This window comes from Orussus abietinus, unplaced genomic scaffold, assembly GCF_000612105.2.
Source record: "Orussus abietinus isolate OABI.00-Male unplaced genomic scaffold, Oabi_2.0 scaffold289, whole genome shotgun sequence".
NCBI classification, from domain to species: domain Eukaryota; kingdom Metazoa; phylum Arthropoda; class Insecta; order Hymenoptera; family Orussidae; genus Orussus; species Orussus abietinus.
In genome coordinates this window covers 37,422-63,678 of record NW_019394466.1, presented here as the reverse complement: position 1 = coordinate 63,678, position 26,257 = coordinate 37,422, and the positions used below count along the sequence as shown (strand labels likewise).

Genomic DNA, 26,257 nt, shown 5'->3' with positions numbered 1-26,257 from the left:
GACCGACGATGTCTCTGCGAGCGACCCTAGTGCATCGGTCCTAGTAATTCAGATGACTAATCTTATCGCGTTATAGCCATATTCCCTTATCAGCGGAAGAACAATAAGATGTACTGTTATATTTGGTGTCAGTATAAAGATAAACTTTGATCGGGACCAAAATTGTTCGGATAAGCCGAGGTGCGTGCGTACAGTAAGTCTGCACTTGAACGATGGAGATGGCGCCCGCAGCGGCGTTCTATGGGCGCCGTGCTGCCTCATGTAGCCTAGCACGGCCCATCTGTTTCTATTTCGGCCGGTCCGGGTAGTAAAACACCATTCGTAACGAGGAATAAAAATCTATATATTCTCAGAGTACAACGCGGCCTTGCTGCTTTACTTAACCTAGCGAACTTCCGGTGGTCTCTTCCGGTCTCTCTAGTGAGAGATTTGCGCGCTCCTCGCGGCGGTCGCGGGAGCTGGCGGTGAAGCCGCCCTATTGGCGTTCGCGACGCCGCGCTGCGGACGCCGCTGGAAGCGGTGGCGTAGCCGCCACAGTTCTGAAGGACAAGACATCACGAAAAGAAAAAGAAATGGCATGCATGACATGCCATTATAAAGAAGCGGCGCAAGATTAGTGACTGAGTTGCTACACACCTAAACATCAAATGATTATTACTCTAGTCACAGAAATGGGATTTATCGTGTTAATTTTTGCAACACTAAAACTCGATTGTAATATTGTTTAAAAAACATAAACTGTCCTCGATGTCAAAATAAAGATAACGAATATGACTTTCTCGTGTTCCCTCCATGAGAACGAGCAAATTAGTTTACGAATATATTCAAAGAAACTTTAGGAATTTGAGCAGCAGTTGGCCACCACCTATGAGCTGTAAAGAGACAAAGGGGTCATTCGGAAGAACGTCGCGAAAAGATTCATTCTTCTAATTTCCGCGGCTTAAAATTCTGAAGAACCAATTTCTAATAGGGACTCCTTTTATGCCTGGGTTGGTCAGGCTATCAAGTATTCTTCTCGGGTTCAGTCGGGAACCCGTCATAAACCCTAATCTCCTACAGCGGACTAATTTGTTTTGCCCGGACGTCCTTCGTAGATTTTGAATTTGGGTTCTTTGGGATCAGTCTTTACAATTTTTCCGGGTCGACCGTACTTCCAATGTTCACACGTGCAGACAACATGAGTTTCCCTCTCCATGGCAACTAGGATTTTCCAACATTGACAGACTATAACAATTATCGGCCAATCCGAAAGCCACTCGTCAAGTTTGTACCGCCCACTCAAATTCCTAAGAGCCAATCACTCGTTAAGAAATTTGTTACTCTCTCCTCAAAATTGTATTGCACCGGAGGAGAACTTCGCCTTTTTCGTACAGAGCAGTCACTGTCAACCATCCACCCGAAACGCACCGCGAACTCATTACAGATTTACGCAAGTTGTTGTACACGTTTAAATAAAATTATTATTATTGAAAAATTACCCGAGCGCCGAACTTGTGTGCTCGAAACAGCTCGGATTGGAAAGAGATCATGAAACACCTTCAGAGCAAGTTGAAATCTTGAAATCATTCTACAGATAAACACATTTGTAAACAGTCGTAATGATAAGTTATGACCACTCAGCTGGTCTAGATGTTTTTTCTCTCATACCATTGCCAAGACATGACCTCCGTATCTATACGAAGATATTAATTTGTACCTATTTACTTGCAAATGCTGAGAAATGTAATAGTCTTACCACAAGAAATATAAATAAGAAAACATATAAAAACGCCGTGTAACTCACTTGTCTACACGAGTTCCATTCCAACATTCTTTCGTGTTACTTGGAGGCACTGTCAAGCCGTTGTTACAAAGTTGATATGGTAAATAAACCCAAAACTGCCTGGAATCGCCGACCGTTTTTCGAATTTCCTTGACCAGCTGGTCTAACATAGCTGTCGTTGGCGAACGGTCATCGGTTGGTAAATCTTCATCGAAGTTTAATGATTCCAACGGCACTTCTCTATTATCACGTCGTTTTCGTCTACCCAGGACTGGACGACCGCAGCCCGTAAAGACTCGTTGAGATACATCTTGACTGTTTTCTTGGAAATTCATTATTGCCTCGGAAATTTTCAGGTTGATTGGTCGAACTAACATCTCGATGTTGAATGGTCCCAGTAGACGGTCGGCCACTTTATCAACTGCTTCTACAAACACAAATACATTACAGTTTAATCCGCACATAATATGTTCCCAAATTACTGTCGAGTATAAAACTTAAACATTAAAAAATATTTAACGGTAATCATATGATACAGCAACTTAAAATAGTTATTTTTAGTAAATTAATAAATTATACCGTTTGTCAGTAACGAAATGCGGGTGAAGAATTTAATTGCTTTTGCATTATTTCTCTACCCGAGGTACACTACTCATCGGGCTAGTTTCTCATAACTAGCACCCCACTGTGTCCAGAAGTACGGATTTCCGGTCCACATTTATGGGGTAATTATAAGTTCTTAAAAGTAAAAAGAAAAAATGTTAAGCTCTCACCTTTCACAAGGAAATTAATTTTTTAAGATGGAGGTGTGCAATGGAAATTAACACCCTACACCACAGGAACAATTGACGAAATAAAAAATAAAGTACTTTATATTTTAAGGTATTTCTGAGCTGTAAAACGAGCTCAAATTCAACCCCTTTGAAGACTTCTAAAGGAGCAAAACAAACCGCAAATATAGGGTGTTTCAGATCTCATGAACAAGAAACACATGACAGTAATCTCTATTTGATTCTGAAAAAGATTATCCAACGCAAACTTGAATCTAAATTGTAGTTTCAAAACAAGAGTAGTTTAAAGTTGACCAATCCCAAGCAGGATTAGTCGCCGAATAGTACCAGTACAAACATCCCATTACCCGTGTCATCTTGAAGTGAGGCTCAAATCTCCATGTCCTGTGAGCTCGCATTTAGATTCTCTTCTACTATGATAAAATTCAAAAATTGGCAACTACACCTGCTTCATGATTGGTCAACTTTAAACTACTATAGTTTTGAAACGACAATTAGAATTCAAGTTTGCATTGGATATTGTTTTTCAGAATTAAAGAGGTTACCGCCATGTAATTCTTGTTCGTGAAGTCTGAGACGCCCTGTACATGACCGAAAACATCACATCCTACGTAACACTCCTTGCTCGCGGAACCTATCATACAAGTAAACTAAGATAACGAGACACAGGATCTATTGGTAAGAATCAAAACCTCCGTTCTTCCGGGATTATATATGTTAACAAACATTCAAACATCCGAGGGTCACCCTATCTTCGTCCCCGAGACCAGCCGGTGCAAACATCTTCCTTAGTGTTGAAATATATTACGAATACAAACTGAGAGTGGATCCCGAGATATCGAGCCCAAATAATCTTCAGCCTTGTAATAACCTAACGAGCGGTAGTATAAACTTAGAGCATAAGAAATTATGTACAGAGGACCAAGGTAGAAACCACCCATTCCGATATCACGGAAATAACCCTGCACGTGTAAGCCATACAATTTTGGCGGAGCGCAAGAATCGAGGGTCCTCAAATTTTCTTACCGCGGGAAATAAAATTGTTAACTTATTTCTCTCCACGGGACTTTTTAAATCCCCATTGCTGATGTTTTTGGGCATTAAGCAAGTGGGGAGGAACTATTATACATATTGTGACGTGGCATTTCGGTCAGTGAAATGTCACAAAACGGGACCATTTTACAGCCGTAACATCGACTACGGAGAACCGCTGGTCCGGGCGGCGGTGGCGTGAGGAAGAAGAGGGGGGGGGGGGCGTAGGCCAAAATATGTTACTTTTATTTAAATCACACCTTTTCTATTTATTTATTTTGTTTTGCTTCATTAACCTGTTACCCGAGTATGACGAAATTTTTCGACATACCACGAAGACACCTCAAATGGACATGACAACTTTTTTCGTCATGGAAGGTGTGATAATATTACTATTAAGTCCCCATTTTGAAACGAGTTATACAAAAGTCAATTCCCCGGTTAACAGGTTAAAGGGACGCGAACTCGAGAAAGCGTAGTAGCGATCTAAGCTGAGAACCCCTTCTTTCCCTTGCGTCGTTTTGTTTACTTAATAATACGATGAATCAATCGTCCTCGAAGTACCTTCTTTCTCTGTTGCCGCAAAGAGGCGGTTGAATTATTTAATCGGGTACCTCGAATCCAATTAATCCATCTCTTTCTTCAATAGCGTATCCGGAAGGACCTGGAATAAAACAGTGTCATCTTTCGCCGCACTGTCTCTTTAGCAGTAAGTCATATTAGGAACTTTTCTAGCTCAATTTTAATTTCCTTCGCCTAGTGCGAATATTTAGGCGTTCAAGGTCTCGCCAAATTCAGAAGATTGTAAGCGCGACGGCCTGACTCGGCGCGCGCGCGACGCTCGACCGCTGCGGGATGACCCAAAACAAAGCTCCAGGGCCATCCATACAGCCACCGGAGAAGCGACGGCGGGGCACCCACGAGGAGGACCAGGGGAACGGCGTCGAAGGCCATTTAACACCACCGAGGCTGGTTTCAGGCACCTGCTTTTCCCCTCGGGCCAACTGGACCACGCAGGGGTCAGACCTGCAAAGGCCGCCGGATGCCGGACCCGCAGGGGCAGGACCTCAGTTTGCTATGACGGCGTGAGGAGGTCCACCCACAAGGAGGGCGCCGACTTCCCGGTCAGGAGCCGGACCGGTGGGCAGGAGCCCGCCTGCGAGGTCCCGACCACCGCCGACACCGTCGAGAAGGCGTCTCTGTGTCTCCGAGGACCTCGTCCGCGGCCATGTATTGTTGTGGCGGACGGGCCAAAAATAACCACAACGATTGGGATCACGTGGTGCCTCGGACTGCACCACTGAGACCACCCAAGGCGACTTTATTGACGGAGGGACACCTGGAACCACGGCCACGATCGAGCCCCAGGTCAATCGGGACCAGCCACCAGGACTCTTAGGACATCATCGGGAAATATGCCGACCGGCCCGAGGGGGGGAGGCCATCTCAGGTGTCAGCCCTCATCTTCGCGCGCTGCGAGAGCCGGCAGCCTGCCGGCCTCCGGCGGCGCCCCATCCCGGGAGCGCGCCGGCCAAGGATTCCCGTCAAGAAGCCCGACGCCGTAATTAGGTCAAGCCGCGGAAAATTAGACCAATGGGACCCCGCGGAAGACGCTGGACCAAGGGAGGGGGAACCCGTACAGAACGGGCCGTCAGCCGCGGCCCGCTCCTCTTCACCCTGAAAGTTTCGATAGTGAAGACTCGCACTCCTCAGCGCTTCGAACGCCGTCACCTCACCCGGGACCTGGACCAGGGCCAGGACCTTCGTCGACCCCCCCCCCCCCGGGACAGCCGAATAACCGGCAGCCGAGTCGGGGCTGGCAGGCCTCAACGGCCTTTAAGGCAACCGTGGCCCGGGCCCACACTGCGGATAGCCTCCTTCCTGCATCCGTTAGATTCGCGTTAACTGTTGCGGGCTTTCATTCTCTTTCTCTCCCATTCCTTCAATTTTTCAGGGCCAGTTAGTCGCGCGGGGCGACTAACGGCCGTACCGGGTCGAGATCGCACAGGGCAACCGCCCGGGTAAATCCATCCGGAGACAAGGCCACGCGGGGTGACCCTTTCCCAGTTCTCCTATTTCTTTCTTCGTTCCATCGGTTCGAGGGCCTCCTAGGGCCGACCGCCGAGATCGCGTGTTCAGGGAGGACGAGGTGAGGGTGTGGGGGCCCGGGGAAACGCGTGTCCAATAATTCCTACTTCCTTATCCGGCGAAATCGCGACGACTTTCGATCGTAGAGTATGATTTGTATGATTTCCTCTCTTTCTAGCATCCTCATAACTTAAAGTTCGCCACCTCTCCTCTTCCGGAGCGATTTTCGTTAACAGTTTCTTAACGACGTGCTTTCAGTAAAGAGTTCTACCCCTCGGGTCTAGAATTCTCCTACAAACTGTTTCGAAAATTGAGTGCTATTTCCTACCTTCCTTTTTTGTATCTTCCCTTTACTAGGACGGCCAAGAAAATTCTAAGTCCCTCGGAACCGTCCTATTCATCATAAAAGTCATAGATATATAAAAAAAAAAATACTCGTCTTCTTTACCCCAACTTTTTTCCTTCCATCCTACGAATTACACACCAATCCGAATAACCGAATCTTGCAGCAAAAACTTCGAAACCGGGTTCCGAAATCGCCGTGTACAACCTCAAGTCGCAAGCAGGCGGGTACACGAGTTTCTTGTAAAACCCTGCAAACGTTTGGCGGATAGTGCAGGTTCTCGCATAAATTCGCTTCGAAACTGTGCGTGCACATCGGCAATAAATGTCTGAGAATAGCTGTAGCAATTTCTACTTACCAATGGTCACGAACCTTCAGAATCTTTCTTCCGATTCTGTGTAGTGTGATATTGTCATACGGTTTTTCGTATTGTTCACAAAAGTTGGCGAAAAATGCAATTTAAAAAACTCTCATTGTCCACCCGTAAAATAACTTCGAATTTCATTACCAGACACAAATTATGAATCGTTTACCAAGCAAGTATATCATTCTTTCTTAGAATAAAAATTATATTTCAAAACACTCGAATGAATTAAATTTGTTTCGAACAAGAGCAGACTACAAACCATTGAGATATTTAATTACTTACCGACAAAGTGATTCCATTCGCTATCGAGAGCTGCGTGGTGGGCCAAACATCCTTTCATTACATTTGAACACATGTCACCACATGCTAGAACATTACCAGGAATGCCAATACAGGCGGAACATGCCGTCATTCTCGTTAAAGCAGCTGCGCATTCAATAGATGGTTTAAGCTGGAAATATAAAATTAAATTCATCAAGCTGAGGCTATAAAACTTTAACATTTAAGTAAGAAGAAAAAATTCCGAAACTGCATACATGTTTAATTCAAAAGAAAAAGAACAATATATGCATATATTAAACAACCACCTTCAATAAACAAGATACACAAAAAATACTTCGATTAATGATACGCATATGTCTCTATTTAAGAAATTAGAACTCCGTATTAATTCAAAATATTTACATATTTTTGATTATATTGTATATTATTTCGATCTTTCAATCATAATATGTGTCAAATGTATGCTTCTTTACAAGTTTTTTTACTTTTAATTACTATTTCTCTTTTCATCTCCTATGATAATTAATTATCAAGCAACTCGATTGAGTCTGAGGCCGAAGATAAAATAGAATGACCTGTATCTAGTGGCACGTCGACCGAGTCATTTTTATCTGAAGCAACATCGCAGACCTAGGCATGCAATAAGAGCCGAAATCGACGGCTCGACGACCGAACACGAGACGACTGAACGCAAAATATTTCTTAATATCTACATTGTACATCAATGAAACCTCTGAAATCTTGGGAACCATGAAAATCAAACACTTGGCTGGACGTCACAGAAATATCACTAAAATTTCTTTTTTCATTATTTTTCAATGAAAATGTAGAAAATATTACTTAAATGTATTGCTTCCAATGATTGCCACATTGACGCAGGGGTAGGCTTACGTGTTGCGATTACCTCCGGAGCAATTCCGGCGGGGCCCGCGTAAGTGGGCGCCCGGTAGAGATACTCATACCGGATGGGTCCGGAGGCAGCATGACGTCGTATCGGCCTTGCGGCCGACCGCACCTAGAGGTGAATCCTCCCTAGCGGTCCCCCCATTGCTGGTGGGTTCTACTCCTTACCCCACCTAGCAACCCCGCCGCCATGGGGGCCCGAAGGCCCAGGACGGGTTGGAAAAACCCGAATGCTCCGGACCGATCGTTCAAACCCCGGGGAGGCGCTTGCCGGGTTGGGGCCTCCGCGACGCACTCCCCGAAGGGAGGCCGCTTGACCCCACCCGTTGCCCGCGGGGAACCTCGAGGAGGTCCCTCCCCTGCACCCGCGTGGTGCGAGCTGGTCCGGGGGGAGCAACATGACTTAGAGCAATTCACCAGGCGCGGGGAGGATTGGTGTTCCCATCGCCCGAGGTTTCACTTGCGCGGGACAGGAAAATCAGCCATCCCAAGTTAAGGTGTGGGTTACCGTGTTGAAGGCTGAATGGCACCGGGGAATGATAAACAGTACCTCTGAGATATCAAGCGACCTCTCAATGTACTTAGCCTCACCCCAGCACGCGGGGCTCAGCCGGGGCGGACCATGTAATTCCTTAATTTCTCGTGGGACCAAAAATGGAGCCGTTCAAAAATTTAGTTGAAGAGAAGGAGGAGGCGCTGGGGGTGAGCTCCGTCGGGGGGGGGGGGGTGCCTCCAAAGTTTCGACAGAGGCCTCGGCTGATGTTTTGGACGTTCATTCTATCAGAACCAAGGTCGGAAGGTTCTCCATCAAGAGGGTCAAGCATGCTCCGAGAAGAAGGCCTGGAAGGCTTGATTAGCCGATTCTAGGCTCTCAGCAGGGGCCCAGCGCGCGGGGTCGAGGCTTCAAGGACAGAAACTTAAGCCGTCGGCGGGGGATGCCGCTGAATCGGCGTCGGCGCACCAATCAAGTGTCAGCGGAAGATTCGCCTCCCATGGTGGAATTAAGCGACGTAACGTTTCAAATAACAGCTTCGGAAGCCCTGCAGAACGACAGCGGGGCTCTTCGGAGAACCCGAAAGGTCTGTCAAAGTCCTGCGGAGGCTTAAGAAGCAGAATCCATCGCTTAGCACCAACGTGTGGCGGGTTTACATGGGGGGGGGGGGTTACCCCTGAAGGACCAACCGTGGTCGTGGGCATCCCGGCGTTCGCGACCCGGGCTTTTAAAGCCCTGAACGATAGGCCACACCATGGGGCGAAGAGGATAACCTTTAAAGTTGTACAGTCCCACGAATCCCATGACGCGGAGATCACAGGAGAGGAGGCCACGTCCTAGCTTCTATAACTATGGCGGGGCTCACAGTCACCCAGATTAATCTGTACCCGCGTCGGGAGGCGTCGGCGGTACTAGTCAGACATATTGCTCCCTGAGGAACAATGTCCCTGAGCCGGCAATCACACAGCAGTGATTCTCAAGTATCTAATTGGGAGGAGATGGGAGGGGCGAGGCGGTAATTTGTTCGGTCTATATTCCCTTCGATTCTATCGAGCCTCCACCCATAGCGAAGTTCCACTGTCTAGTGGACTTTTGCCGAACTAAAGACCTAACTTCCATGGCGGGCTACGATGGGAATTCCACAATGCAGTGTAGGGTAGTTCGTAGAGTAATGAGAGGGGTTTATGCCTGTTCGAATACCTGGCGACCCCACAGCTAGATATTCTAAACAAGGGGAATGAACCCACCTTTCAAAACGCCGTACGGAAGGAGGTGCTTGATATCACTCTCTGCTCGGCGAGGCTGGGCGGTGGGATTCTGAACTGGAGGGTCTCGAATGAGCCCTTATTGTCGGATCACAATTTCATCACCTTTAGGCTGGCCTTGGCGAGTCGAGAAAAGATACTGATTAGGAGCCTAGAGCCGTTAATTGCGTTCTGTACAGAGAGGAACTGGACAACAAGCTCCGGGGTTACCCGGATAGATTTGGTTCCACAAAGGAAGTTGAGCACGCAGACGACTATCTTTGGCAAGCCCTAACTGACTCCTCTGAGAGCAATTGTCTCATAAGGAAGGCTCCTCGTCGTGTGGATGCCCTTTGGTGGAATAAACCACTTCAGGAACTCCAGGTCAAATCGCAGGGGCTGCTATACAGAGCTAAATGTTCTATGCTCATTATTTACTCGATTTCCTATAAGGAAGCTCCAGAGGTGTATAAATACACCATTAGACACTCCAAGCAGGAAGGAGGAGGGGGATAGAAGAAATATACTAGTAGAATCGAGAAGCAGTCCGAACTTAGAAGGCTCCACGCGGTTTTAGCACGAACTTCAACGAGTGTAAGACCAATTCAGCTCCCCTCTAGTGAGTTTGCAGATGTCACGTGGTAACACCCTGCATTTAGTCCTGAAGCTGAGTTCATATGGTAACACCCTGCATTTAGTCCTGAAGCTGAGTTCACGTGGTAACACCCTGCATTTAGTCCTTAAGCTATACACGTTTTAGTATATTTAAGGCGGCGGGTCCAGGTGGCATATTTCCGACCCTCCTACCGGAGAAGCTTCGTTTTCTGTTGACCCCCCTCCCATGAAGGTCTTCAGAGCTTGCCTGGTGTAGGCGTGCACGCCGAAGGCCTGGCAGGCGGCCAGGGTAATGTTCATCCCCGAACTGGGGAGGAGCATTCATTCAATGGCCAAAGACTATCGGCCCATCAGTCTTGTCTCTGTCTTGCTGAAGACTTCCTGACGGTACTAAATAACGAGGAAGTCCACTCGCAGAGGTATGCGGATGACATGGTGGGTCCTGATGCGTGGGTCCTTCTTGGAACCTCTGATGGGACCCTACGAGGATACCTACGGATAATGGAAAGCTGGTGTTGAAACATCAGACTTTCCCGTTAATCCATAGAAGACGAAGACTATCCGCTTCTCTGGGAAGTTTAAACAGGAAGCGATTAAGAACCCCAAGTTCTATGGAAGAAAGTTCCCTGTCTCTTGCTCGGTTCAATACTCAAAAGTAATCCTGGATAGAAAATTGAGCTAGGCGGAGCACCTTCAAAAGGCAATCAAGAAGTACTACGATACATTCTGAATATGAGATGCCTCTGTCGGGATGGGGACTTTGTCGGAAAATCCTTTCGTAGCTACCTACCGTCGTCCTCAAGCCGAGGCTAACTATGACGGCCGTGATTTGGAGGCGAGGGTTGAGTTGGTCTCAGCAAGAACTCGGTTGGATGGACACGAGGCCATGTTCTTCAGAGGAATAATCGGAGCATTGCATACCACGCAGATTATGGCAATGAGGCGTTCCCCCATAGAGGAGATACTGCATATTATCATCAATACAGCTGCCGTGCTAACGGCTTATAGGTTGATTGATGGGCGACGAAGGAAAGCGGAAACGAAACGCATTGGAACTGTTCAACATCCTGCCGGACCTAGCACTGTGCGAAACAGAGGACAGGAAGGGCGTGAAGCATGGCTTCTCCTCTATCTCCCAGGTTAACATTCCTCATCGAGAGAAGTACCACGACCAGGAATGAAACTTGCTCGCAGCAAATGGAGACATCTGGTACACAGATGGCTCTAGGTCTAGAGATAGAACGGAAGTTGGGGTCTAGAAGAGATCTAGCGGAAGGCGCGTTTTGATGTCTATTGATAGACACAATCACGGCCATTCAAGCAGACATCGTGGCAATCCTGAGATACGTGCGAGAAGCGCTAGAACTGAGGAAGGCTGGCGAGAGGGTTTGAATTTTCTCGGACAACAGGGCCGCCTTACAGTCGTTAGCCTCCCCATGATTAGGTCAAGTACGGTCCGTAAATGCAGAAATACTATGAATACTTTAGCCAGGCGCATCGAGTTTTCTTGCTTTAGGTGCCAGGACATTCCGGCGTTCGGAGAACGAGAGCGCGGATGCCGACGCCAAGGCGGCTTCGTCGGAGGTCTTTCAGGGGCCGGAACTCGCAGTGTGCATCCTCTACTGCTTAATCAAGAGGGAGATACGTCAGTGAACCAGACCAAAGCACAAGGAACACTGGGCAAAACGCAGGAGACGTCGACAGCTAAAAACCTATTAGGCCTCGACCTCGGGAAAAACAGGGCCGCTGACATGTAGCCGTGACGGAAATAGATGAGGGGGGGGGGGGCGAAAGGGAGAGAGGGAAATGTGGTGAGACGTAGAATGGGAAGGGGGGTGGTGGGAGACTGAGAGAGTGGGAGAGGGAGTCGCCAGGATTGCTGACTACCATTCCGATGCCATTTGCTATCCCTCTGCCGCTGACGACCTGCGGCCGTTCCTTGCTTGATTTTGACTATCTTGATAAGCATGGGTTTCACTAGATATTCGTTTCCGCTCATGTTGGGTATATGTTAAACCGTCAGATCCTCCTCGACACGCGACCCACCTTCCGCCATCTTTTGTTACCGCGTGGTGCGGTATAATGAAAACCATTAGTTATTCATTAAGGACATTTTCGTGTTAGTTCCTGAGCTCTTTTCCAGCATGTAGATATCGCTTTTTGTTGCCTTTTGTTGGTGACCCCCCCAGTTTATCGACTTCAAGTCACCAACAAGATCGTTGGAGTCTGAGCGGAATTCGTTTTTTGGCGTTGTGCCGCGTTTGTTTTCCAGAGCGCCGGGAGAAATCTCTTGCGAGAAGCTTGCAGCTCCTCCCTATCGTGTAGAATCTTCCCTGTAAATTGCCGGCGGGATCCGGCAGTGATTTGTTCGATTTATCGCTAATGAAAGAGTTTCCGTTAAATATTGTAACATTTTATCGTTCTTTCTTTTCATATTCCAAATTCAAAATATTCCCATCGCTCTGTGCGTTTCGAGACCGTTGCAGGGCTAAGTGGCCTGAAGCCAGATTCCCTCACGATTTTCCGAGGCCGAGGCGAATTCTTTAGATAGATTAATTGGACGGAATCACGGCTTGATACCTGACACCATAAAGAAATGAAGTGAGTCATCTTTCTCGTTAATTCAAATTCCACCGCCCGCTCAAAGGCGGAATTTCCACGAGAGAATCTCGCGGAGCACCAATTTGCAGGGTATGGAGTACAAGGCCTCAATATCCGTCGCAGTACATACTTGAATATTTTTAGCTGGAAGTGAATAAGACCCTATAATTAATATCTTCGAATAATATTTACAGTACTCTTCAGCTTGAGCCTTGAAGTGCATTGAAAATAAAAGTTACTAAAATGAAGGGACCTAAAGAATAAATAAAAAAATTAACGTTCTCATATTCGTAACATTCTCGATAACTTACGGTATACTTCACAGTTATCTTCTCCAATTTTATGTTACCGAGAATTATGGAACTCTAGGTACGCCGAGCGATCGGGGTACATTAAGATTAGGGTAGTTCTGATTGGTCTTTTCTTACGCCGTGTTGGCGCGATTCATTCAAGGTGACAGACCAAGAGCTCGTTAGATTGATAAATCGATAGTCTACAATTCCTATTGTATAATCTAAAAATTACGGTAACTCAGTAAATACATATGTAGATAAAATGCATCAAGAACAATTGTATTCCAACGTAAGAGATGTGACAGGTTTGTAATAGTAAATAATGTTTATTCTCCCGGTACCGTAACAATCGGTGGTCGGTCAGTTTCGGTCAGTTGCAATCTGTAAGCGAAAGAGTGAAAGCAGATCGGATACGTACGATAATGTGCTTAATCTTAATTAACATGAGAAAGATAGAAATTGAAGAACTTAATAATCTACGACCATTAATCTGTAATGAATTAAAGTTAGTGTCTGGTGTCAGAAACGAGTGTGAGAATAAATGCTTCGAGGGGGCACGTCCTGAGGTCCTTTGTGTCCTTTTCGGAAGAGAGTTTTCCGACGTGGCCTGACCGATATGGATCAAGGGAGAACCTCGTGTTAATCCGGAAGGTATTTTCGACGTGTAGAGACAGTTCCCAAACTTCGCGAATTGGGCGTTGTGTCGTGAGTGTAAAGGGTCGCACGCATTACGCAAGACCAAGGATCGGACAACGGGACGGGCGGTGGAATTAACAAAACATTTGTCCTAGTGTTCAGAGTTCGTGGGATCGGTAACTGAGGTGTCATGGTTTTGCGACTCATGGGGGAATTGGGTTGGCCGTAGCAATGCCAGTGGATCATAGCTCGAGGTTGGATACCCCAAACGTGAATGCAGACGAACGAAGAGTAATGGAGGAGGCAAGTGACGCCACACGGGTTCAGAATACGAACAATGGACAGCCTGCGGCACTTTGCAGCCATAGGGAGTCCGAAGGCGGTGACGACCACGCAGGCGCTGACATTATTGTCGAGGGAGATGCGAACGAGTCACAGTATCTACACAACTTGCAGGATGCTGATTTCCGAATGAACATGCCGGACCTTGATCTACCAACGATACAAGTAGCACTAAACTTTACATAGCAGACAGAACAACGACAGTGGCGGTCGAGAGGAGACAGCTGGGGGGGGGGGGAGGCGGGCGAGAACGGCCCGAGAGTGAGATACAGCGACTTTGGCAGTATCTTTCAGACGTTTGGAACGGACGACAACGATGTCGTCGAGCGGTGGATATTACGTGTGGACGAGATTGGGCGGGCGTATCACATCCTAGATTACATCCCCAAACTGTACGCGACGAAACAATTAAAGAGTAGAGTCTTAAACTGGTTCAGCCGGGTGTGATTGCTAAATCGTGATCTGAGCTTAAAGAGCAGATGCTATACAAATGTCTTGATGACCCGCTGACAAGGGTACGGAAAATGGAAACTCGCGTGTGACGAGTGGGGGGAACCTTTTCGACATATTTTCTGGAGGAGCTGAAATTAATCTGCCAACTAACCGCGATCAACAACTATTATGCTCTCACCCAGGAACTGAAAACTGAGTACATCATGGAGGGGATTCCAAACTTCATTCTTAAGTCCCATACTAGAGCTGGTGATTCCGAGACGCCGATTGACTTGGACGCCATGCAACGCGTCACTAGAAACGAGCCGAGGCGAGACATCCGAAGGGGGCGAGGTAACAACGTGCCGAAGAGCGGCAAAACTGACAAAGGGGTCGTTTACGAACCGGACAATTCTGTGAAACCCAATCAAACTAAGCGTTACAGATGCTATGAGTACAGTCATGTGTCGACAGGATACACCAATCTCGTCGAAGAGGTGCTTCCGATGTGGAATGATAGGTCACCGGACTCCAGAGTGTCAGAGGAAACCATCAACGAGCGAGAGGAACGATGGAAGAAACGAAACAGTACAGAATGCGATAACCAGGCCAGCGAGAGATTCATATCTCCAGAGGAGCTTCGGGCCGGGAATTCAACGGTTTTCGTGGGGGAGAACTAGTCTACGGGGGACACCCTCAACGATCATCGGAGATCAACAAAAGAACGACGGACCCGATAATCGCGGTGCCATCGATGCAAGCTCCGTTGCGGAAACCGAAACACGAGTAATCTGTGTCATTTTGTAGAGACAATGATTGTGATTATTTTGCGGAAGCGTTGCACGATATGGGTAGTAGGTTATCATTAATGTCTGAGACGATATTTAACAGAGACTTTAGCGATTGCGACCTGAGTCGAAACGTAAGGAGCGAAACCAGGTACAAGGGTGTCAAAGGCACGCCACTACGAATGTTAGGTTGTGTTAAACCTAGGGATATGTTGGAGGCTATTTCTGATGCGATATTTACAGTCAATTTTGGGATAGTACCTGATTCGACGATACCGTACGATGTTGATAGGAAGGGATGTCTTAAGCATACCAGGACTGACGACAATATGTCGTGAAACCGTGTCCTTTATGTATACCAAGCCAGAGAATTACATAATGCTCACAGATACAATTGAAATCGAGTCTCCAATTTTACGAATGTAAGGTGGGTCGAGACGTGCCACAGGATAAAAAGGAGTCGATCATGAGTATGCAGCGTGCTTATGAGGTGGACAGATTGAAGGCAGATCCGATTAATTACGAGATGAGGATTGTGTTGAAAAGCGCGGAACTGTTTTATTTTCGTCCTCGTCGATTGTCTTGATATGAGAAGACGAAGACGCGAAAGATCGTGCATGATGTCTCCACGTCTACGTTCAGTTCTCTTCCCGAGACAGCAGCCGCTCGGAGCGTTAGACGTATGCGGCTAGGGTCTGGGTGGAGTGAACCAATAAATGCGGAAAACGAAACAATGAGTTTATTCAAAGGGGTTGTGACCCCGGCGGCTCTGCCGCTGAAGTTTCCGCTGTGGACCTACAAAGGAGAATACAAACATTGTACGTTAAAAATAGATTGTCGTTCCCTAAGTAGAACGGCGTTTCAGTACGTGTAATACTATTCGATCTACTATCTTTGAGGGCTATCCTACTTTCGATTTAAGTCAGTCTCGTTTTCGCTTTCGTGTCGTCTATGTCAAGGCGGCGCGTGTGAATGCGTCTCCGGAGCTTCTACCTTTTCCGTCTCTCGGGTGCCGCTATATACTTTGTCGCGGCCCACTTCGCGTGCGGGAGCGCCGGGACCTTATCAGAGCCGCGCCGCGGTCGCTCGCGTTACCACTGATAGCGTGCGGTGGGTTGTGTCCTAGTGTTTCGCGTTGCGTGGCTACCTTGTACGTGACGTGTTGTCCTAGCCTTGGCGTTAGGCAACGCGGCTCGTTTAAGACTAACTAGTAAACCACGACTCCCCTAAGATCTTAGATCCTTAGATCCTTAAAACTAAAGAACGGGTTCTATCATATTCAAGTAGAGCAAGATTCAGTGAAGTACACAGCCTTTAGTACTTCTGACGGGCCAAATGAGTAAATGCGAGAGAGTGGCAAATGCCATTTGGGTTAGGGAAAGCCCTAACTGTGTTCCAGAGTTACTTGAACTTTATTTTCGAATCTCTTTTAGACCAAGGAACGATTTTCTTATATTTAAACGACGTGTTGATTGTGTCTAAGACATTAGATGAGAATTTAAAGATTTTACGATACGTTTTTGAGCTGATGGCAAAGAAGGAATTAGAGTTGCGAGCGGATAAATGCATTCTTGGGAATCGACAAATTGAGTATATGGGGTACACCATCTCGGATGGTGGTATTAAATCGAACCATAAGCATGTGCACGTTATCCGAAACTACCTTGTGCAGAGGGATGTGTGAGGAGTCCAACGATTCTTGGAGCTCGTAGAATATTTTCGTAAATAATAGTCTCCTCGAGATCAGGGCTCGTGGACGCGCAAAGGAGGACCCGAAGCACCGGTGGCACCGCGGGACCAGGACGGATGGGAGTCTCGCCCTGGCGTTGGAGTTCCGTTGAACAGATGGAACTGGGCCCACAGTCGGTAAGGGGACCTCGCGAGGAGATATCGCCCCGAAAGCGAATCCGAGGTCCCCCTACTGACCTTCCGCGGAACTGAATGACCCCGGTGGACCCGGAAGGAAGCGTGCCTGGTGACGGGGGGTCACGAGGACCTTGGCGAGGTGTCGTCGCGATATGACTCCTAAGTCTGCGTCGAGCCCGCACTCAAGTTTCCGCTAGTCGTTAAGCGTTCGTAACCAGCTAGATAGATTACGGATTACTGTTGTAATTTGTAATCAGAATGGACAGATTGCGGATTACATTTATATTTATAATCCGGCTGGATGCATTACCGATTAGCTCTTTAATATGTAATTCGACGTAATCCGTTGCATAAATGTGGGGGAACATTAACGTTTTTAACTCACGATTAACTTAGATGTCAACTATAACCTACGATTACGCAATCAATGATTTAACCGAGGTTGATGGAACCGGGCAGTAGTCTACCCTCCTTTCAAAATTTCATTCCACTATTTCTTTTCTGATAAGTGGGTGTGGAGCGCAGTTTAGTGTGGCGGACCCGAAACGAAGTCCGGCCATTGGCCACCAAGGGCGTAGCGCGCGACGAGCGCGGTGCGTTCTGTCCGGTGTAACCCGCGTTACTTGACTTGCGCATTACCGAACTCACCACTCCGACGGAAACGACCGCGGAAACCGGAAACAGTCTGCCCACGATCGCTGTTAACCGCGTCGAACCAAGTCACTGGCTCTTGCGCCCGTGCGGAGGGCCACGTCCTCGCTTTTGTAATATTAACAGTACTACATTATCAGCCGAACTGTGTGGATCATTGCTTTCCTAATAATAATAGTGGGGGAATATACCCGTCAACCCCACAACTAGTGACCCCGACGAGCGAACAAGCGTATTCCACGCAAAGCCCTCACGGCGGCTAACGAACAATGGACCCACCATGCGTTCAGGCAGACGAAGCCGAACAAGCCGGTCACGCTCAACCCAACCTGCCGGGGGGTGGCCGAGCGGAAGCAGGCTTTACCCTGCCAGACAACAATAACAACAACAACATCGATCACGATATACTAAACCAAGTCCGACACATTAAACTACCGCCATTCTGGCAAGCAGATCCAGGACTGTGGTTCGTCCAAGTTGAAGCACACTTCCACGCATGCAGAATAACAGCGGACGCAACAAAGTAGCCGTCGTAGCCGCACTCGACACGGCGTCCTCGAACACGTCTTCGACGTCCTTCGACATTCCCCAGAAAGCAGCAAGTACGATGTATGTACAGTACGCACCCCCACATCGGAAATATGGAACGAAATCTATTGGAGAATTTAGTACTTTTTCAGTGCTATTTTAGTGCTCCAACCTCGATTTTGGTGCTCCACCCCTTATACCGAAAATCAGTGGCGGTGCTGAGTGAACGTTTACTCAGCACCCCCACAGTGCAAACTACGTTAAGGGAAAGATTCACGGAAAAAATGAGTATGCAGCATTTTGGTGCTATTCTAGTGCTCTAGAAATACAAAAGAGCCTGAAACATCACCCCTATCACCCCTAAAACTACCCCCAACCATATAAGCGCCAAGAGAGAAGAGGTAGAAATCATAACATTTTGCATGTTATCTTCTCGAATTATTTTGGTATTATTTTAGTGCTCTAGAACTGTCCAAGAACTGAATCCGAAACTCCACCTCGTACACCCCAAAACTACCCCCGATTTTACAAGCGCCAAGAGGAAAGAGGTAGAAATAATACCGTGTTGCGTTTTTTTCACGAATTATTTTGGTGCTATTTAAGTGCTTTAGGAATACCCAAGTAACAGATCTGAAACACCCCCCTTTTCATCCCAAAACTACCCCCGATTGTATAAGCTCCAAGAGGAAAGAGGTAGTACTAATAACAGTTTGCGTGTTCTCTTCTTGACTTATTTTGGTGCTATTTAAGTGTTTTAGGAATACCCAAAAGACAGGATCCGAAACACCCACTTCACCTTAAAACTACCGCCGATCGTATAGGCTCCAAGATAGAAGAGGTAAAAATAATAACACATTTTTCACGGTTTTCTCTCGCATTACTTTGTGTTACGTAAGTGCTTTAAGGATATCCAAGAGCCAGAATCGAAAGACCACCCCTTTCACCTCAAAACTACCCCGAATCTTATATGCTCTCAGACAAAAGAGGTAGAAATATCAAAATTTTGCACGTTCTCTTTCCGCATTATATACATTCCCCAGAAGTACCCCAACCGTATGGGCCTCAAGAGTACTTGTAAAGTAATAAGCAGTAATAAATTAAGCAGCCTAGGAGAAATATTAGGTTTTCGGTTCCTTCTCTTTTGAGGCCAATACGGTTGGGGTTGTTCTGGGGTGAAAAATGTGATCTTTCGAATCTGGCTCGTGGGTATCCCTAGAACACATAAATAACACCAAAATAAAGTGAAAAGAGAACGTGCACAATTTTGATATTTCTACCTCTTCTGTCGTGGGGTCTATACGATTGGGGGTAGTTTTGAGGTGAAAATGGTGGTCTTTCGAATCTGGCTCTGGGATATCCTTAAAGCATTTAAATAACACCAAAGTAATCCGAGAGAAGAACGTACAACATGCGTTATTATTTCTATTTCTACTATCTTGGAGCCTATACGATCGGGGTTAGTTTTAAGGTGAAGGGGGTGGTGTTTCGAATCTGTCTCTTGGGTAGTTTTGGGGTGAAAGGGGTGATGTTTCGGATCTGGCTCTTAGGTATTTCTAGAGCACTAAAATAGCACCAAAATGCTGCATACTGCTTTTTCCCGCGAATCTTTCCCTTAACGTAGTATGCACTGTGGGGGTGCTGAGTAAACGTTCACTCAGCACCGCCACTGATTTTCGGTATAAGGTGTGGAGTACTAAAATTGAGGTTATAGCACTAAAATAGCACTAAATTCTCCAACAGGTTTCATTCCATATTTCCGATGTGGGGTTGCCTACTGTACATACATGCAAATACGACGCACTCAAGCGCCTTCTAATTCAGCGTTTTACAGATTCCCGAGAAAAACAGCCCCACAAACTATTAACAGAACTGGAGCTCAAAGACAAAACATTCTCTCAATTACTGAGAGAAATGCAGTCATTGGCAGGCAGCAACCTTCCAGACGACGTCCTCCGGACGCTCTGGGTGAAACGAATACCCTTAAACGTTCGTTGCATACTGTCGGCAAATGAAGGTATGGACACGTACAAACTGGCTCAGATAGCCGACAAAATCATGGAAGCCACACTACCCTCCAAAGTCATGGCGGTAGAGGCACCTCTTCCTCACAGAACAACGAAACACAACTCCGAACCGGAAAGGTTGACAACCTTAGAAAACAAGGTAACAGAACTAACCACACTCATCAAACAGTCCCACAGCACTCTGAGCGCCGACAACAAGCCCACAGAATCTGCGCCCGACCACGTTCACACTCAGCGAGTCACACAAAAGGTACAACTATCTGCTATTATCACCGACGCTTCGGGCCAACGGCAAGAAGGTGTGCTACACCTTATACATTCGCCTCACCAACGGAGCAAGAAAACTAATGACGCCGCCGGTCGTCGAGCTGGTCAACGGTGGCGTACCTCTTTAGTCCCGGCTCCATATCCTGGACCAAGCCAGCGGAATTCGATTCTTGATAGACTCCGGAGCGGACATGTCAGTAGTCCCGCGCACAACTTACCAAGGATCCCTTAAACTCTCCGCGACAACATTATTCACCGCAAACCATGCGCCGATCAAAACGTACGACAACAAACTCATCGAAGTACACCTCGGTCTCCGACGCTCATTCAAGTGGAAATTCGTGATAGCGAACGTTTCCAGTGCAATACTGGGAGCCGACTTCCTGTCGTCCTTCGACCTACTGGTCGACCTCAAGCAGCGCCGACTTATCGACCAGCAAACCGGCCCCACCTCCAACGGCGAACTCTGCAACACGAAGTCATACGGCATCTCAACCGTAGCTGACGTGTCAAAATACAAGAAACTCCTGCGGCAGTTCCCCAGTGTTACCTCTACGACACGTCCTCAACGCTGTGCATCACATCCCATAGTCCAAATCGTTACCAACGACCCCCCAGTGGTAGTTTGACCACGGCAGCTGACGGGAGCCAAACGTAAAGCAGCCGAGATTGAACTTCACTACATCATGGAGTAAGGAATTTGTCGTCCATCCGACAGCCCGTGGGCAAGTGCGCTCCACTTTGTGGCAAAGAAATCAGGTGAGTGGCGTCCATGTGGCAACTACAGACAGCTTAATGCTATCACAGTTCCAAACAGCTACCTTATCGCACACATCATCGAGGACTCCAACTCAAAACTCCACGGGAAAACAATTTTCTCGAACCTAGACCTAGTAAGAGCCTATCACCAAATTTCAGTGGCAGAGGAAGACATTCCAAAGACAGCAGTCACCATGCCGTTCAGATCCTTCGAATTCTTTTCAATGCCATTTGGAGTACGCTATGCAGCCCAAACATTCCAAAGCTTTATTGGCACAGTATTGCGAGGTTTGGTATTCGTTAAAACTACCTGGATGACATTTTGATCGCCTCCACCACCAAGGAGGAACACCAGAAGCACTTGCGTACCGTACTCGAGCGCCTCACCAGAGTACGGTCTATCGATCAATCCAGCGAAATGCGTATTCGGGAAACCGGAAGTAGCATACTTAGGCTATACCATTTCAGCCGAAGGCACCAAACCTCCACAGACTAGGATACAGGCCATCCGCGAGTACAAGAAACCACAGACAATAACCGAGCTACGCAAATTCTTAGGCGCTCTCAATTTTAACAGACGCTTTGTAAAAACAGCGGCCAGTCTCCTGGCCCCATTAAACAACTGACTAAAGAATTCTAAGAAGAACGACAAACGACCGGTACCTTGGACCACGGAGACCGAACATGCTTACGAACAGTGCAAAGCAAACCTAGCGAACTCGTGCATCCCTGTGAAAACGCAGATCTCTTGCTGACGACCGACGCGTCAGACATAGCAGTAGGAGCATCACTGGAACAGTTACACGCAGACGGTACCTGGCACCTACTCGGTTTCTTCTCCAAGAAATTGAGCCCAACAGAGCAACGGTACAGTACGTATGACCGCGAACTACTAGCAATCTACTCAGCAATCCCTTTCTTTAAGCACATGCTGGGGGCTAGACATTTTCTGGTGTGAACAGACCACAAGCCGCTCACGTACGCATTCATCCAAAAACCAGAAAAAGCATTACCTTGTCAACTACGACACTTAGATTTTATATCCCAATTCACCACAGAAATAATCTATCTGGCGGGATCCGAAAACACGGTAGCGGACGCCTTTTCAACACTTGAGCAAATCAATATGCCAGTTATCGTGACTGCCCAACAACTTCAGGAAGCCCAGGAGGAGGACAAAGAGCTTCGGCAACTCCTGCGGTCAATCACGTCAGTCAAGTTTCAGAAACTAACACTCGACAAAGAAGGAACAATATACTGCGACGCCTTGATCGGCAACATACGACCATACGTACCCGGTAAGCTACGCAAGCAAATATTTCAAACCGTCCATGGCCTCTCACATCCAAACAGACGATCAACGTGCCGAGCCGTCCGTCAGGAATTCATATGGCCAGAGATAAAAAAAACATCCTCCAATGGGCAAGATTCTGCATACTGTGCCAACGCTCTAAAATTCAGAGACCTACAAGGAACGCACCAAGACAATTCGCTCCAACAGACGAGAGGTTTGAACACGTGCACCTGGACATAGTCGGGCCGTTGCCCCTGGTCCAGGGGTACGAATACTTACTCGCAATAATCGATCGCTTCACTAGGACGCCAGAAGCAGTCCGATTAAAAGACATTAGCGCCGACACTGTAGCACCAACATTTTACACGAGCTGGGTAGCTCGCTTCGGTTCTCACCACCACGGACCAGGGAACCCAATTCGAGACAACACTGTTCCGAGCCTTAACTTATCTGGTGGTAGCCCAGAAAACTCGTAGCTCACTGTATCACCCAGTTGCTAACGGCATGATCGAACGCTAGCATTGGTCGCTCAAAGCGGCATTAATGTGCCACGGGTCGACACCGTGAGTGGAACTATTGCCCACTGTCCGACTGGGACTGAGAACATGCTGCAAAGAGGACCTCAAAGCATCAGCAGCTGAATTGGTCTACGGCATACCACTCAGAGTGCCCGGAGAATTCTTCACCAGCGAAGACGCCAACCCCGATCCACAAATATTCATCGAGAAGTTCAGAGAACACATGAGAAAACTGCGAGCCACGCCAGCAGTCCACCACGCCACGAAAAGCATCTTCGCACACAAAGATTTTTTCTCTTGTTCGCATGTATTCATCAGAGATGAAACCGTTCGCAAACCGTTGGAGCCACTCTACCTAGGACCATTCAAGGTGGTGGAGCACATTAACGAATGGCTATTCAAAATCAGCATCAACGGAGAAGAGAGAAACATCTCTACAGAGCGACTGAAACCAGCCTACTTAATCAACCAAGACGCTTTACCGGAACGGAGTCCAAAGCCAAACCTCGTAAGCGGCACTCCAACTCCACCGGCAGAGCTGAAGACGTATACCCGCACCAAGAAGACAGTATCGTTCGTAACCACCTCAGGGGGGGGGGAGTACTGTGGCGGGCCCCAGATGAAGTCCGGCCATCGGCCACCAGGGGCGTAGCGCGCGACGAGTGCGGTGCGTTCTGTCCGGTGCAACCCGCGTTACTCCGCGTGCGCATTACCGAACTCACCATTCCGACGGAAACGACCGCGGAAAGCGGAACCAGTCTGACCACGATTGCTGTTAACCGCGTCCAACCAAGCCACTGGTTCTTCCGCCCGCGCGGAGGTCCACGTCCTCGCTTTTGTAATATTAACAGTACTACATTATCAACCGAACTGTGTGAATCATTGCTTTCCTAATAATAATAGAGGGGGAATATACCCGTCGACCCCACACCAGCTACTTCTCTGACTCTAAATTTTCCTAAATCTAAAGATATTACAAAGAACATTTGGCAACGTTACTAATTACTTGTTGCTTCACAATTCGTTCCCAACATACTTTACGTCACTAAGGACGATGACAGCATCCAGGCATGCGTACCACGGGACCCTAACAATTCCAAACCAAGTTATGGTGATTTAAGATGATTCAAATAATAAATAAATATCTCGTCTTCTAATTCTCACTTACTTCCTAATTGTTTGAAATCTTACCATGTAAACATAGAAGCCCTAAAACAGGTCCTGTTACCCATAAAAATCCATTTTCATAAAAAAAATCATCAAATGTTTATGAATAATTTAAAAAAAAATTCAAAAACATGTGTAAAAACAAATTTAAAAGCATGAAACTTCAAATGATTATTGCTTTGATACTTTTAGTTTGGACAAAAGTTTCATATATTGCACATTAGACGCCACTCTCACATTACCTTCAGCACACTCAAACATCATTAAACAAATATTTGATGTTATTAGATAATGAACATTTTTTGCGGCTTTGAGAAATGTAGTAAAAATATACAAAATCAAATTACCGACTGCATGTTCTTAAGAACATCAGCTGCCACGGTTAATGCTTGACTAAAAGCTCGCGTGGCGACAAAAGACCTCTTGATTTGGACACTGAGCTTTTGAGGCACATCTCCAAAAGGTCTCATGTCCTTCATATTATTGCCTACACATTCTAAATACTTGCTGTCGAATTTGTACTGGCTGTTGAGTACGGTGAACATTTTCTGATAAAGCGTGTTGAAGAAATTATCCATTGTTTCAACAAGATCGACCTGAAACCAAAAAAATAATGCAAATAATTATTTCAGTATATTACCTCACCTGAAAATAGAAATAGTACTTTACGAATTACAAAATTGACATTTTAACACTTTTCAAATTTATAATAATAATGAGAATCATTAACCCCGTCTCTGTGCGGTGTCCAGATACTAGTAACAAAAGTGCCACCAGTGTAGATGACAGAATACGGGCACCTGAGGGGGGGGGGGGGATTACATAATTCCGATTTTTATATCTGGACGTCAAAATCGGATCCGATTATATATGGACATTTCAAGGTTCTTGGGATTGCTGAATTCAAATCTGGAAATAGAATTCCAAAATTCCAAATGGCCGTACAATGTTTTGATCGTCGAATGTTTATTAAAAAACGGTACCTCAAGTGTAAGAGGTAAAACGTAATTTATTCGATCAGGGAACTCATTATAACTCCGCGCCAAATACATTTTCGTGGACACAGTCCGCTGATCTCTTTTTCTATCTGGGCGCGAACGCGCGCGAACCAAGGTTATGTGGGACGTGACAATGCCTAACGCACGTCATATCGAATAATTGCCAAAATCTTGAATTGGCCTTTCGAAATTTTTAAGGCGAAGTGAAACACGTCGAGGAACTTGATCGACGTCGATAAACAAGATTTTTCTAAATGCCTACGTTGCCGACGTTCCATATTATATTGACAGCTGGGTCGAATTATATTGGGTATTGTACCAAATGACATATTCCACCTCGTGTTCGTACATTAATTATAAAGAGATCGAAGTAAAACCATAGAAATCCTCTGGATTCGTGCTTTCTGGGGCCCTAATTGACGGCAGAGGGACCCCCTGCGCCATCTGTGATTTCCAGGTCAATCATATGTTCACTCCGAGACCTCGTATTGCCATTGTTTTGGCATAGAATCGCATAAAACACTTTTTTTGCCCTTATCCCGCTCAAATACGAGTTTATCGATTACCAGAGTGTTCTAAATTGTTGTAAAATTATCCTGACCCTTTCGTTTCTCATATCAGAGCCTTCGATAATTGTATATTGCTGCAGAGGGACCCCCTGCGTCATCTGTGATTTCCAGATGAATTAAATCTTCACTCCAAGACCTCGTATTACCATCGTTTTGGCATAGAAGCGCTTACAACACTTTTTTTGCCTTCATCCCGTTCAAATACGAGTTTATCGATTACCAGAGTGTTCTAAATTGTTGTAAAATTATCCTGACCCTTTCGTTTCTCATATCAGAGCCTTCGATAATTGTATATTGCTGCAGAGGGACCCCCTGCGTCATCTGTGATTTCCAGATGAATTAAATCTTCACTCCGAGACCTCGTATTACCATTGTTTTGGCATAGAAGCGCTTACAACACTTTTTTTGCCTTCATCCCGTTCAAATGCGAGTTTATCGATTACCAGAGTGTTCTAAATTGTCATAAAATTGTCCTGACCCTTTCGATTCTCATATCAGAGCCTTCGATAATTGTATATTGATCGAAATATGAGAGCTCGACGGCATTTTGGTTTTGTTCTGGGCTGAGTTAAAAAATTTTTTTAAAAAATCCAAATTTTGAATA

At 46.5% G+C, this 26,257-nt stretch overlaps 1 protein-coding gene across 1 annotated transcript in view; it reads right to left on the bottom strand.

Annotated features, from left to right (window-relative positions):
• LOC105697775 (glypican-6) overlaps nucleotides 1–26,257 on the bottom strand; it is a 78,407-nt gene that overhangs the window by 32,148 nt on the left and 20,002 nt on the right. The window contains exons 4-6 of the mRNA XM_023432469.1: nucleotides 24,434–24,682; nucleotides 6,666–6,834; nucleotides 1,784–2,189 (exon numbers count right to left, since the gene is read on the bottom strand). Of these exons, the coding sequence (XP_023288237.1) occupies nucleotides 1,784–2,189; nucleotides 6,666–6,834; nucleotides 24,434–24,682 (824 nt within the window). The remainder of the gene's footprint in view (nucleotides 1–1,783; nucleotides 2,190–6,665; nucleotides 6,835–24,433; nucleotides 24,683–26,257) is intronic.